The sequence below is a fragment of the Saccopteryx bilineata genome, chromosome 3 (assembly GCF_036850765.1).
Source record: "Saccopteryx bilineata isolate mSacBil1 chromosome 3, mSacBil1_pri_phased_curated, whole genome shotgun sequence".
Lineage (NCBI taxonomy): Eukaryota > Metazoa > Chordata > Mammalia > Chiroptera > Emballonuridae > Saccopteryx > Saccopteryx bilineata.
In genome coordinates, this window is record NC_089492.1 from 317,172,680 (window position 1) to 317,187,510 (window position 14,831).

General features: G+C 49.9%; 1 protein-coding gene across 4 annotated transcripts in view; it reads right to left on the reverse strand.

Moving 5' to 3' along the window:
* The window catches only part of CEACAM1 (CEA cell adhesion molecule 1), a 118,186-nt gene that overhangs the window by 15,740 nt on the left and 87,615 nt on the right, over positions 1–14,831 (reverse strand). For 3 of the 4 annotated variants that reach the window (XM_066271985.1, XM_066271982.1, XM_066271987.1), the window contains exons 1-2: positions 4,592–4,760; positions 3,352–3,711 (exon numbers count right to left, since the gene is read on the reverse strand). The exons of the other annotated variant lie outside the window; for it this stretch is intronic. In XM_066271985.1, the coding sequence (XP_066128082.1) occupies positions 3,352–3,711; positions 4,592–4,655 (424 nt within the window). In that variant the 5' untranslated portion in view covers positions 4,656–4,760. Of the gene's footprint in view, positions 1–3,351; positions 3,712–4,591; positions 4,761–14,831 lie in introns of those variants that run through there. 4 annotated transcript variants of the gene reach the window in all.

A 14,831-nucleotide genomic window follows, 5' to 3' on the forward strand; every position in this document is an offset into this window, starting at 1 on the left:
CTGGCTGACTGCCTGAGCGACCTCGGGATCTCACCTGGAATGTGCGGGGCTGAGTCCCTTCGAGCACATGGACCTAGTCTGCCGGGGTTGGGGGGGGGGATGTGTTTGCCCTGAGGCCTCACATTCCTGGGTCATCCCAGAGGGGAGCAGTGACGGCCCATCCCAGAGTCCTCACATCCCGAGGAGACCAGCAGTGCGGCCTGGAACTGGGGTTTGAGCAGGAACAACACGGGGGGCGGGACCAGAAGCAAGTGTAGCGGTCAGTCAGTTCTCAGGCTGCAGGGCCACGAGGTGGGGGGTCTGCCCAGGGGCTCCCTGGTGACTGGCGTGAGACAGTGACCCCAGGAAGGCGGGAGCAGAGTTCAGGAATGACTCGGAAAAGAGAGAGGGTGGCGGGAGCTCGCTGGCTTTGGCATCAGAGCCGTGCTCTCTGCCCTTGACCTTTCATATCCTGGCTCCCACCGCAGAGGGCAGGGACCCTCCTCAAATACTCAGACAACAGCAGGTACAGAAGGGTGACATGTGTAAAGTGTGGGAACTTGAACTTGCTGAAAACATGACCCTCACGGACCGTTTGTGTTTGGCAATTATGAGATAGAAACTTGAGTTAAATTGTGAAAGAACATACGAAAATCATTATAGTGCCCCAAATATCTAAGACCAGCTTTTGGAGGAATCTCTGTCTAGAGACCCCTGAAGGGCATAGACCAAGTTCTGCAGTCCAACCAGGGTCACACTGTGACCGAAGGGAGATGCCACTGCGGGTGTGAAATAGTGACTCCCTGGGGGGAGAGGACGTGAGTCCTGCTAAGAGGACGGAAGGGACCAGAGGGCAAGTATAGGTGTGTCTGTTGTAGAAAGGGAGGAATGATAGTAAATGGGTTGAAAAGATGTGTTACGTTAGTAAATTTAGGAAGAAAGTCCCTGTCTCCAGTTTCTCTGGACAGTCAGGCAAATGGGGAGGAGCCCTGCACAGGCATGTGGCATGTGTTCTTCTTTTTCTTCCTAATTCAGGAAACAGAATGGAGGTTGACCAAACTCATTCAAACTGAGAGCATCTAAGAGAAGGGACAGGGCTGGTGGATCTCACTGTCTGAGCGGATCCTGCTCTATGGTGAAAGTGTCATCATGAGGACACTCGTGTGTGAACTAGGCAGTACGCCTGTCAGATTGTACACAGTCACCATCTCACCTTGGGAAGATTTGGGGGGCTAATGGGAGGAATGGGAGCTTCACACCAGGACAAAGATGTGAGTCACGATTCAGGGGTGAAGTGAGCCTTGTGCTTTTGGGGACTGAGACCTGACTCTTCGGCCTTTGCCTCCCTGGTTGGGTCATACAGAGAATGGATCAATGGTTTACATGTCCCTGTCACGTGGCCTGTTCCTCTTATTGGCCTCACAGAGGGAAGGAGCCCTGGATGGGGACACAGAGGAAGCTCTTTCTTTCAGTGACCTGGGAAACTGGCTCATGATGGAGCCAGGGGCTGTAGTAACAACTGATTTCTGTGTCCTTTCCTATTGCCCAGGAGGGTGGGATTGGATGCAGGTGTTAGTGTCAGAATCTGGGGAGACTGCAGGGTGGAGGAAGCAGAACAGAGCAAGACAGTGTGGCAGGAGTGAAGGAGGCAGATGAGGGCTATGGGAAGAATAGAGAGCCAGAAACGTGTGTGGTGAGCAGTCAGGGTTACAGGTGACTTCAAGGACCCCACAGATCAAAAGAGCATGGCTGCCCCAGGGCAGAAGCAGTGCAGCCTGGAAAACCCTCCCACAGCCAAACAGCCCCACAGTCACCATGGGACTTGGTTCCTGGAGGGGCATTAGGGGTCGGTGGTCATAGGAATGAATCATGGGTCTCAGCCCCTAGAGGGACAGGGAACAGGCCTGGCAAAAACCTCCTAGGACCCTACATCCATGTTCTAGTCTCTGTAGAGATTATGAATCACTCATTCATCCATTCATCATAATCTTTCCTTCTTCATGAAAAGCAACTGAGTGTCTGTCTCATGTTGTCCCTGAGCTGGTTGCAGGTGGAGAGTGGGGAGTGAGAAGCAAAGTCCTTTCCTTTATGTTCAGTGGGAGTGACACCCAGACATCAGGAAATAAGAAGAGATTCAAGTCCAAGGTAGGGAGGTGTGGATCAGCTCCCTGAGCTAGAGGACTGGGTGCTCCCAGCACCGAGTCTGACTGTTCCTGCAGGAAATTTGGTTCTGGAGTAAAAACAGATCAATTCTCCACTTGCTTTCATTCCCCAGACCAGAATCTCTCCCTGTGAGCTGGGGACAGCTAAGAGAGGATTTGAACCAACAACTGGTTTCAGGGTCTACACATGCACAGCCAGGCCCCTGGCTGGGAGGAGAGGAGGAGCTACGACTGCAGGACAACCTGGCCATGACTCAGGCTGGCGAGTCACAGTCTGTGTGACTGACTGGGAGTGTATCCTACGTAACTGGGTTTCCCCTGCAGAAAACAGGATGAATGGTAAATGGTCTCAGGCTCGCTATGTTGCCTGTGAATGAACCTTAAATCTTTTGCAATTTTCTGACCTAAAGCTTGGAATAGAGGAGCTGCCCAAGTGAACAGCATCTGTTACTATTTGCGTCCATGAGAGACAATGTCCTGGCCGGATCCCTTGTGGACGAGGAGCTTTGAGGAGCATCTCCCTGTCCCTCCCTGGGGACGCTGACCTGCCTCTGCGGTCTCCTATGGCCCCCAGGGCAGTTGGCTAATGGCCCGGAAACTCGGTCTACATGTGTTCCCCATATATAGACTCAGGTGAAAGACCGGGCCCCATCCCTGCCCAGATGTGGGTCATGGGCTGAGCCCTGGCTGGTGACCAATAGCTTAGGAGCCTTGGGACACAGGCACCTGGGAAATTATTGGTCCTAGTTAGCCCTTTCCACAGATCAAACCCAACCTGACACAGGCTCCCAGGGTCCCTGGAGTCAGGAGCCCTGGGACAGGGGTCTGGGAAGGACTGCCCCTCTGAGATCTGTGAGGATCCTAGGGGACCCCACAGGTCAGGCCCTGACCAAGCCCTGCAGGGTCTTTCTCAGAGTCATGGTCATGGGGAGGGACCCAGGGTGTGGATGAGACTGGTGTCACTCTGCTGAGTTACTCTCGCCAGAATGGCCCTTCTCTCTGTGGTGAATGTCTGCAGGGGTGGAACCCAGGAAGGGGACTCTGATCTTAGGAAGTTTGTCTCCACTGTGTGTGTCCTGCACTAAATGCCCAAACCCAACCTGGGCCGTGATGCAGAGAGTGGTGGAGACAGAGCCCAGGGCTGTCCATCCTGTGTGTGGAGTAGAATTCTCCCCACCCAACACCCAGGGGTCAGAGAGCAATCACTCACGGTAAACACGGAGCTGTCCAGTTCCGTCTTCACTCAGAAAATTTTGCTTTATGGCATTTAGGGTGTAGTATCCTGTGTCCTTCAGGGTGACATTCTGGAGCAGCAGGGATCCATTGGGGTATATTGTCTCTCGGCCGCTGTATGCAGGCCCTGGGGTACTTTCTGCAGTGGCTACTGCATACGATGCAATCAAATGGTTGCTGTCCACAACTTCCCCTTTGTACCAGGAATAGCCTATAAAATTCTCAGTCTTATTGCGGACAAGGAGAAGCACGTCCTCCCCTTCGGCCACATTGGATGGCACTGATTCAACAGTGAGTTTGGCAGTGGTCGGCGGGCTCCAAAAGGTTAAAAGTGACACTAGTAGTAAAGAGAAATTGATTAATGTTTGGATCTATGCTTTGGGATGGGAAAATGAGACCCTGGGTCCTGAGCAAGTCTCTCATTTCTCAGACTTGGTGTGTGTGCGTGCGTGTGTGAGTTTGAGTGTGAGCGTGTCTCCTATGGTGAAAGTGAGCAGCATGGCCAGCACTACTTTAGCACCTCTGAATCTGCTGTTCCTTCTGTTTTAAAACCTCTTCCCCAGCTGGGTGACACCCCAGCTCACCCCCTCACTGCCCTCAGACCCCTGCTGACACTCAGGGACATCTTGGGAGACACCTTGGCTGACCACCTCCCTTAAAGCTCCTCTGTCTTCAATTTCTGACTGTCTCTGCTCTGTTCCCTCTATGACACTGGTGGGTACCTGACCTCACATCTAGATCTTTCCTTGTCCTCTCCTCCCCGTAGAACAGGAGCTCCATGTGGGAGGGGCTTGTCTGCTCCTGTTGTCGTGCAGGGCCCACAGCAGGCTGCACACACCTGTGGGTGAATGAGTGTCCTAGGGCCCGGCACCTCCTGCCCATTTCTGAGGTTGGTGGTAAGGATAGTGTTTAGCGCCTCTGCTTAAGTCTTTCTTGTGTTGCCCTGACATAAATTGTTATTATCATCAGTTTTCAGAAATTACTTTCCAGTAATGAATAACTTGTAAAATTTACTACAATTGAGGTTTTCCTGCTCCTCACCACTTCTAGATCATGAGATTTTCCTGTAGCTGCGCCCTCTCCCCTGTCCTTCTCTGCTCTCATGTCCTCTCCCCAGGTCCAAACAGCAGCCCTCCCCCTCAGAGCGCTGTCCTCCCCAGGACACCCCAGGCAGTCACTGTCTCCTGTCCTCCCCCCAGGGACTGTCCCCTCCTTACCGGCCAGCAGGACCCGCTGCCAGGGGCCGCGCCCTCTGCTGGTAGGGGCTGAGGGGGACTCCATGGTGACTGCTGCCTGCTCTGACCCCACCTCTGCGAGAAGAGCTTGGATTCCAGAAATGCTCACAGGCACCGCTCTGCTGAGGTGAGATCTGCTGTCCTTTTCCAGGTGTGGTAAGGGCTCAAGTCAAGAGCACTTCCCCAGTCACGTGGGCTAGGGGCGGGGTTTGTGCTGATAACCTGCCCTTTCCCTTCTCCTTCCTCTTTCCTATTCTCTCCATCCCTGTTACCTTCCTTCTAGATTTCAGACTGTGGGAACTGCTGAGTGTCCGTGGCATTCCCCACAGCTCCACGGTGGGTGCACAGTAGCATCCCCCTTAAGCCTCCCTTATCCCTCCTGGCTTTTTCTATCAGAGCAGGAGCCCTGGAGCGACAACAGGAACTCTTGTCACAGGGGTGTCACCCTCTTGTACATCAGATCACCTGTGAAACTTGGTAAAGACTGTGAGTGCCCAGATGATACCTTAGAAATGATGCTCCTGTGCACAGGAGGGGTCTGCAGATCCTGTTAAATGCAGATTTTGTCAGAGCAGGTGGGCGATGGACCAGAGACTCCGCCTCTCACCAGCTGTCAGGGGAGGTTGACCTTACTGGGCTGTGGAGCACACTTTTTTTTTTTCCCATTCACCAACTACTCACAAAAATTAGGGGATATTTTATGCTTCATATTCATTTTGAAATATCCTCTAATTTTTATGAGCAGTTGATTTGTTGAGCTTATACTGCTCTCCCAAGCTCTTTTTAGAAGCTGAATGTACAGCACTGAACAAGTGAAACGCAACACTTGTTAATAAACTCACCAGAGTATTTCATTTGAAATTTCTTATAAACATCTAAATTTGTTAAAAAAATTATAAGAGCATTGGAGCTCACTTTCAATGGGAAGGCTGGATTCTCTTTCAACAGGAAGGTCTCAGAGATGATTGTGGGGGCTGATAGAATCCATCGGAGTCCGAATGACCAGTGTAACAGGCTTTAATGAAAGGAAACCTGCCGGGCTGTCTCCTAAGGTAGAGCAGCCCCGGCTACAGACTTAGGCCACTAGGCCACTTAAGGGTCAGGTAAGGGAAGTGGGAAGGTAGCGGGGCATTTGCTGATTGGCCGCCGCTATCGCTGGGCACAGGGGTGCTTTTCCACTAATTACGGATATTGGTGCATTTTCAATCATCAGCAGTTTCAACCGTCCATGACTTCATCGGACATTCCTTTGTGGTTGGTCACCTGCCGCAAGGCCTGAAACAAAACTCGTTCCTGCAGGGTTAAATAAATGAAACCTTAGAGGGGTGAGAAGGGGTCAGGCTGGGTGATGACTACAGATGGGACCTACCATCTATCTCTAGGTGTCACTATTTCCTGCTATTTCCAGGGACAGAGACCCAGGACTGGGTGTCTCAGAAGGTCCTGCAGGTCCTGGGTGTGAAGGGGGTAGTGTCCTGTGTGTCCTGGCAGTAAAGATTTTGGTGGGATGTCTGGTACCTCTGGGTTCCCTGGTCCTCAGGGGAGAGTTACAAGGAGACCCTCCCTCTGTGTGTCTGTGGGCTGAGCCTGTCCTTGTGATCCCTGACCATTGGGGTCATCTCTGTCTTCTGTTGAGCTGTATAAGGGCCCCTGAGAGAGGTGGGAGGTGCCCCTAGAAAAGGTGGGTGGGACAGAGCAGACACATGGGAGCGACCCAGAAGGGTCTGTGTTATGGAAATCAGGTTCTATCCACCTCCTTAGCTAAAGTCAGGTGTTGTGCAAGAATTTCCTGTGTGTTGTCTGTGTGTCTCAATATCGCCACCTGGAGGGCATGAAGGAGACCTGTGGCCAATGTCAGTGCTGCAGCAGGAACACTGACCAAGCAGGCTCCAGAGCAGGGGTCCCCAAACTTTTTACACAGGGGGCCAGTTCACTGTCCCTCAGACCATTGGAAGGCCGGACTATAAAAAAAACTATAAACAAATCCCTATGCACACTGCACATATCTTATTTTAAAGTAGAAAAACAAAATGGGAACATATACAATATCTAAAATAAAGAACAAGTAAATTTAAATCAACAAACTGACCAGTATTTCAATGGGAACTATGGGCCTGCTTTTGGCTAATGAGATGGTCAATGTGCTCCTCTCACTGACCACCAATGAAAGAGGTGCCCCTTCCGGAAGTGCGGCTGGGACCAGATAAATGGCCTCAGGGGGCCACATGCAGCCCGTGGGCTGTAGTTTGGGGACCCCTGCTCTAGAGGGTGTGAGCTGACCCTTAGCCCTGGGAAGAGGTGGGCTCTGACCTTTAGGCTGAATGGCCAGTCACCCTGGGTCCTGGTCACTTGGGTCCCAGGCCTCTCCACTCCATCCTAGCGCAGAGTGAACCCAGCGAGAGGATAAGTGTCCAAAGGAATCCTGATCCAGTGTCAGAACTGTCCCTCTAGGGCAGGGGTCTCAAACTCAACTCAGCATGTGGGCCGCAGAGCAAGATCACAGCCGTTTGGCGGGCCGCACTAGGTCTACAAAAGGCAACTGTTACGCAACACTTTTCTCACTGCAGTTGAAAACAAAAAAAAAATCAGTACAACAAGCATAATCGTACATGCAGTTTACTCAGTGTCACAAAACGACCAGAAACTGTAGTTCGCATCACAACTGCTGTTAACTAAGCTAATATCTAGCTAGGATGCTAGAGAAATGAAAAATACAAGTAGGCCCCTAGGCTTACTTAATTTTATCCAAAATATTTTGAACTTCGTGGATTAGTCTGCGGGCTGCACAAAATTGTTCGGCGGGCCACATGCGGCCCGCGGGCCGTGAGTTTGAGACCCCTGCTCTAGGGGAATGTGTTGTCTTAAGAGGAGCTCTTTGTCCTCAGAGTTTCAAAGGAAGGGCCTAGTGAGGGTTCTCTCGAGTGTTGCAGGAGAGGGCTCTAGGCTGGGAGTCTGGTCCACAGATTTCCCTGTGTGTCCCCCATCACACACTGGGGCATTGCATCCAAGTCACCAAGGGCCCAGGAGCTGGAACAGCTCCATATGGGGACTCAGCAGGGGATGGGGAGACCCCTCTGTGACCATCAGCCCCTCTGAGATGGAAGCAACCCCGAATCCTGGGTTTTCCTGTCCCATCCTGCACAGGAAGCCTCCCTTGTCCTCTAACACACCATGCACAGGCTGGTGAGATTCCTTCTGGGGGCCACAGGCACGTGTCTCCATGGACCAGGGACACTTTGGAGGGGCTGTTGCCTCTGATTCCTTTGTGGTCAGGATGAGCGCCCTCCTTCCCTGGTGGTGACTTCACTTGACGTGGAGAATCCAGAGTTTGCACTATATCAGATCTCTGTGGGAAGGACTCAGACTACTGCCCAGCTCCCTCCCCCTTCCCAGGAGAAGTCACTCACAGGGTAGAGATTATTTTCTGGGAATCAAGGTGGCTCCAACCCCTCACTGTTAGGAGGTCCCTGTCCTTCATGATGACTCTACAAAGGTAAAGACCTGTCCCTGGGACAATCATGGGCACTTGGTGGCCTCTTTCCATGTTGACACCAAAGCCTTTGTGTCTATAATGAACATTCTCTGACACTAGGTGTCACAACAGGCATCTGTTGCGTGGTTCATCATCCATTTAGAGCTTCTACTGAGCATCTGATGTCAGGTCCTGGGCTGGGACCTGGAAACTCCACAGAGAACAGGACATACATGGGCCCCATGTTCATGGAGTTTTTTTAATTTTATTTTTTATTTTTACAGAGACAGAGTCAGAGAGAGGGACAGATATGGACAGACAGAGGAATGAAGAGAGATGAGAAGCATCAATCATGAGTTTTTTGTTGCGACACCTTAGTTGTTCATTGATTGCTTTCTCATATGTGCCTTGACCGTGGGGCTACAGCAGACCGAGTAACCCCTTGCTCGAGCTAGTGACCTTGGGTCCAAGCTGATAAGCTTTGCTCAAACCAGTTGAGCCCGCGCTCAAGCTGGTGACCTCGGGGTCTCGAACCTGGGTCCTCTGCATCCCAGTCCGATGCTCTATCCACTGCGCCACCGCTTGGTCGGACAAAAGATGACTTTTTGACTGCGACATGAAGGGTAAGTGGGCATTTGCCTGTTGAAGGACAGAGGGTGTGTTGAGAGGAGCTGTCTGCAGATGCCTGGCTGGATGGAGGAGCCGACAGAGTCCACTGTGGTAGCTTGGAGAGCAGGAGGACGAGTATGGAGTGAAGCTGGTGAGGTTGGGCCCTGCTGGGTTGTGGGTGCTGCTGAGTGGGACGGGGTGAGCAGCCCTCGGGGGATGCCCAGGCTGCAGAGTAGTTCTGCTGTTCTCTGGTGGACAAGGATGGAAGTGTAGCAGTCACCATGTTAAACATCAATACGCAGACATTTCATATGGATCACACATATCATGTTAATGTCCCATCATGTTCGAGGTCCATGAGTCCCAGTTTCTGTTCTTATAAGTACATTGGCTCTACCTCTTCCCTCAATGTGATGTCACCGAACTCACATTTTCAGACATGTGTACTAGTTAACTAGCATTTGTCTCCGGTAAGTTACACTGTGGGTGCCCCTGGGTGCAGTGGTGTGTGTGGCTGAAATGCTGGGTGGTGGGTCTGGGGGAGGAGGAGTGGAGACGGGGTGTGTCTGGAGGGGAGGGTTGTGTCAGGGGAGCAGAAGGGGCAGGATGGACAAGTCAATGTTCCCTGCCACTCCCAGGGCCTGGTGTCCAGAATGGGAACCGTGATTCTGGGGACACACAGCACCTCACACTTCTCTGTGTCCCTGGTCAGGTGAGTGGGAGCTGCTTCTTGTGCAGGCCATCGAGACCTGGGCTGCTTGAGTGCTCTGTGTCTGTGGCTGGACTGTCAAAAGTTAAGTGCACATTGATCCAGGGCTGTCACTGGTGCTCTCTGTCCATGGGAGCTATGAATGGTGACATGCTTGGCCTTGAGATTGCTTCACACACACAGACCTACCCAGGGCCTAAGAAGAACTCTCCAAATTCTTGTGTTCCTCACCTTTTCCTCTCCCCATTCCTGGGATTTCTTTCCCACACCATCCTTTCCCAGGGCCTCTGTGGACAGCCTCAGCCAGTGGCCTCGTCTGTTCCCATTCCAGGCTGCCCCGGTGGTTATTACCCCTTCACAATCTCTGGGCTCACTAGCCTCTCATTTGTTCCGACCCCTGACCCTGTTGAAGAAAAGGAATAGAGCTGAGGTTGGCACTCTTCAAGGTTCTGAACTTTTTGGTTAACTTGAGAGTGAGGAACCCTGATGTGTCAACAGTCATTATTGCATCTTCTGGTGGAAGCATTTCTCCTCTAGAACTAAGAGCCCTAGGTCAGAGAGCATAATGTGTTGGGACAGGGAGCAGAAAATTTGCTAGTGGATCATTAGAGGTAATAAAGAATGGTATCACCTACATTTTCACCCCTTGATTCTTGGACCTGTGACTACTGGCTGTGGGAGAAACAGTATCCCATATTCAGAGCATATGTACCTTCCCCCAGCCCTGCAAAGTATTGCCACATAGCTGGTGCTGTCACTGATTTCCAAAGGCCATTCTACTTTTCTATCAAGCCAGCTGTTCCAGAATGGTAAGATCAGTGAACTCCATGGGCATGTACCCACTGCTGCACTTTATTTTCTGTAAAGTGAGTCCCTCAATCAGAAACAATGTGGGATCCAAGCCGGTGACAAAGTAGGCAGATGATCCATTTACTTGTCCCAGAACCAAACAGGAGTTATAACTCAAATTATGAACAATCATCCTGAAAAACAAACTTAAGACTAAATGAAAAGAAGAGGAGGGATTCCAAGATGGCAGTGGAGTGGGCAGACATTTCAACTGCCACCTCCCAGGACCAAATTGGATTACAACTTAATTTAAAAACAATCATCCTGAGAAAACAACTTTGGAGTAAATGAAGAAGAGTCTATACCCAAGAATAGCAGAAGAAACCACAAGACTGGTAAGAAGGGTGGAGATATAGAAAGGGCTGCCTCTCTCCCAGGAGCGAGTGGGGTGGAGGGTCTGAAGGGACTCTTGCTGTGGGGAGGTTCACTCTGAGAGGTTCAGGCCCTAAGTCCCAGTCCCAGAGCCCCAGCGTACTGTCCCAGAGCCTAAAAGAGGTACCCACATAGCATTTGTCAGTGAAAAGAGCCGAAGTTTCTGTCTGCGATAAAGAGATGGGAGCTCTTGGAGACACAGGCTCCATCTTAAAGGGCCAGCATAGAAAATCTCGTTCACAGCCATTTACCTGGGGCTCTGGTGGAAGGAAAGCTGAGAGGACTAGAGTTATAAGAGGAGAGTGTGAGGTTGGTGGCCCAGGGGGAGACACGGTGGGGGATGACCACCGGAACCCCTGTGCTGATTTATTCTCCAATACTGCAGTCACCATCTTTCTTGGGTGAAGCAGTCCCCTAACTGTGCGGTATCAGCCTGGGGGAAAGCAACTGGCTCACCTTTGGGAATCTCTCTTGCCCCACCCTATGGAGACCAGGCCCTTCTGAGAAGTGAGCCAGGAAGTAGAGGTTGTGTCAGTGACTCAGTTTTCCAGCATTGAGGCCAGAACTCACCCCACCCCCACACTTTTCTGAGACTATGATTGATGCTTCCACATCATGGGAGATTCAGTAGAAACTGTCCAGACTGTGGGTAGCCACACCTCTGGGTCTCAGAGGCCACACCCATTGGACCTTACTGAATTCTGTGAAAAAAGTCTGGACAGACTGACACCTGGGGCTGAGGGGTGGAGCCGCACCCATCACCCTTCCTAATCCCTGAATTGCGGCAGGTTGTAGACTCTACCAGTAGTTATTTCAGTGACCGAGTTCAACAAGCAGTCAGCAGGCAGAGGCTGCAGAAGGTGCAGCTCAGGGAACCTTGGTCTTTTCCGGACCTTCCCCCAGGCCCAGTGCAGGTAAAAGCCAGCCTAGGTATACAGCTTGGTATTTCCATGTGCACCTGGGCCCAGCAGAGGCAGCCACAAACTCTGGATTGTTTGTAGTCCCAAAAAGGTTACTGAGGGCCAGTCATAGGCAGTTTCCCCCACTGGTCTGTGTGAAGTTCAGGCCCAGAGCCAGAACATATAGTGGCCAGCTGCAGAGAGCATTGGTTCAGGACCTAATGACCCTTGCTGGTGGTGTGTCCTAAGGGAGGGCTCACTGGACAGTGGCCTGGCTGAGGTGAGTTCTGCTTTCTGTGATCATCACCGGCACAGTAGCTTGCATGCATTGGACAGGGTGGAGCTCCAGAGTTCACTGGCCCAGGTGCTGGATATCGCCCGCTGTGCTAGATTCCACAGGGGGAAGGGAGAGAGGCTTGGAACACGGACATTTAAAGTATGGGTCCCCTCTGACCATGCGGTGGTGCAGTGGATAGAGTGTCGGACTGGGATGCAGAGGACCCAGGTTCGAGACCCCGAGGTCACCAGCTTGAGTGTGGGCTCATCTGGTTTGAGTAAAGCTCACCAGCTTGGACCCAAGGTTGCTGGCTTGAGCAAGGGGTTACTCAGTCTGCTGAAGGCCCACAGTCAAGGCACATATGAGAAAGCAATCAATGAACAACTAAGGTGTCACAATGAAAAACTAATGATTGATGCTTCTCATCTCTCTCCGTTCCTGTCTTGTCTGTCTCTATCTATCCTTCTCTCTGACTCTCTCTCTGTGTCTGTAAAAAAAAAAAAAAAAATTCAGGCTCCTATGATACCAGTAGAGAGTTTTGCCTCAAGGTATGGCTAAGAGTCCTACCTTGTGCCAAAAATATGTTGCTGTTGGGCAGATAAAATATATTATGCTCACTTTGTTAAAGATGGCACTGCTCACTTGGAAGCCCGTTGCCCAGGTGATGATATTAGTTGTCCTTCTTGCTTGGGATGGGTGTGATTATGTTAATTTGTGTTGGGGGAGGGCTTTCTGGCCAAAAGGTTTTAAAAGGAAGAGAGATCACATTGTTCCAGGGGAAGAGTGATTACTTCTAGGAGAAGCCCATGCTGTAGGAGAGCAGAGAAAGGCATGTGGAGGAGGCCAGGAGAGGCAGCCAAGATGGCGGAATGCTGAGGGAGAAGCCAATTTGTGCAGAGTTTGTGCAAAGAGAAGGAGATGGGAAACAGAGGTGAATAAGGCTGGTGAGCTAGAAACCTTGATTCTAGGAATCTCGGATAAGTCAGTGGCTTTGGGAGCCCTGAATGGAAAGGGAAGTGTCTTCTCACTGTGTGTATTGCTTGCCCACTGAGTGCAAACTAGGATTAAAGCTAATGGCCCACCAGTTATTGGCTCCATTGTTTCATTACCATCTGTCTGAATCTAATGAGAACCTGCATGGGCCAGGCGGCTGTGATGGTGGCCATGGGTATTGGCTTTACAGTTGCTCAAGCAATCTCTCCAGTAGGAAGGCAGCACCCTAAGGCCCTGGTTGGCAAACTGTGGCTCACGAGCCACATGTGGCTCTTTGGCTCCTTGACTGTGGCTCTTCCACAAAATACCATGTGCGGGCACTACCTTGATAAGGAATGTACCTACCTATATAATTTAAGTTTAAAAACTTTGGCTCTGAAAAGAAATTTCAATCATTGTATTGAGGAGCCACTGAGCCACTTCACCCGCAGGTGTTGTAAAGTACCAAAAGCTACAGAATTAATATTAATATTTTGGGAGGCTTGGAGAACATTTTATTAATTTGGATTAAGGTGTACAGAGAAATTGTGAGAATAGTCTCTGAACTGTGTGATTGGCATAGTCAGGATGGCCCTTGGCATTGTGTTGCAAATGCAGAGGGGAGGAAAAACATGGATCCCCAGACATTCCACTATGCCTGTGGGGGTAAAGGGTGAATGGCTAGCCAGGTGCAGGGAGAGAAAAGCCAAAATAAACCTTTTCTCATAGCAATGAGCCATTTGCGGGCATTTGTCCCCACCAAAACTACCTTTCCTATGTAAATGCATGTGGTTAACACGTGTGACTCTGGACAAAGAGATAGCAGATGAACATTAGATAATATAGGAATGCCTTTTAATATGTAAAAAGACATCTTTCTACCATTGTGTTGGCTTGTAAACTTTGTTTTCCCCAAAAGGATGTATGGCTTGCAAATTGAACGTGGTCCTATCATGTTAAAGGACATATGACTATAACCAATAGTGGTAAGGGGCTCCTAATTGCAATTTTTGCTTCTGTACTTCCCACTTACAAAACTATAAAAACTAAGTAGAACAAAGGGCTGGCGCGCTCTCCGTCAGATTTTTGTCGGAGTTCCCGCCGCTTGGCCAAGCTAGACAATAAAGCTTTGATGTGTAACTGACGGACCTCGTTCCTGTCTTCCATGTTTTGGGTCCCTCCGAATTTGGCTTAACAGTACTGTTGATATTTGGCTCTGTTGACTAATGAGTTTGCCAACCACGGCCCTAAGGCATACATAATTCATTATATAGATGATATTCTTATTGCTCATCCAGCTAAAGACACTGTGCTGACTATTTTGCAACAATTAGAATATTCTTTGAAAGAATCAGGACTTTATATAGCTTCTGAAAAAGTACAGCAATCCTTGACTTTCTCTTATTTAGGACAAATTATTGAGGGACGAAAAATTCATCCACAGAAATTAGAAATCAGGCAGAAATTGTTAGGAGACATCAATTGGCTTAGACATTTCTTAAAATTAACTACCGGGGAACTCAAACCACTTTTTGATATTCTTAGAGGTTCGTGGCTGAACCAGCTTCCCCTCGGCAGCTTACAGCTGCAGGACAGCAAGCTTTACAGTTTGTAGACAAGGCCTTGCCGCAAACACAAGTAAAGCACATAAATTCTGAAGAACCAATTGTTTTACTAACTTGTCCCTTGAGCTACACTCCAACAGGACTATGTGGCAAGCTTCAGATCATATTAAATGGATTCATTTAGCTGTTACTATTAAGAAAGTCTTATCTCTGTATTTTGATCTTGTTGCCTCCTTGATTATCAAGGGGCTAGGCAACTTTTACAGCTTATAGATTTTGAGCCTCAACTTATTGTTCTTTTTCAAAAGATCAACAACAATGGCTCTGGGAAACTTCCATGAAATGGCAAGTTGCTCTTGCAAATTTTACAGGTCAAATTGATTCTCATTATCCAGCTGATAAAGTAGTTCAATATTCATTGGTTACTACATTTGTCTTTCCTAAGACATTTGTTAATGAGCCCATTCCTGAAGCGCCTACAGTCTTTACTGATGGGTC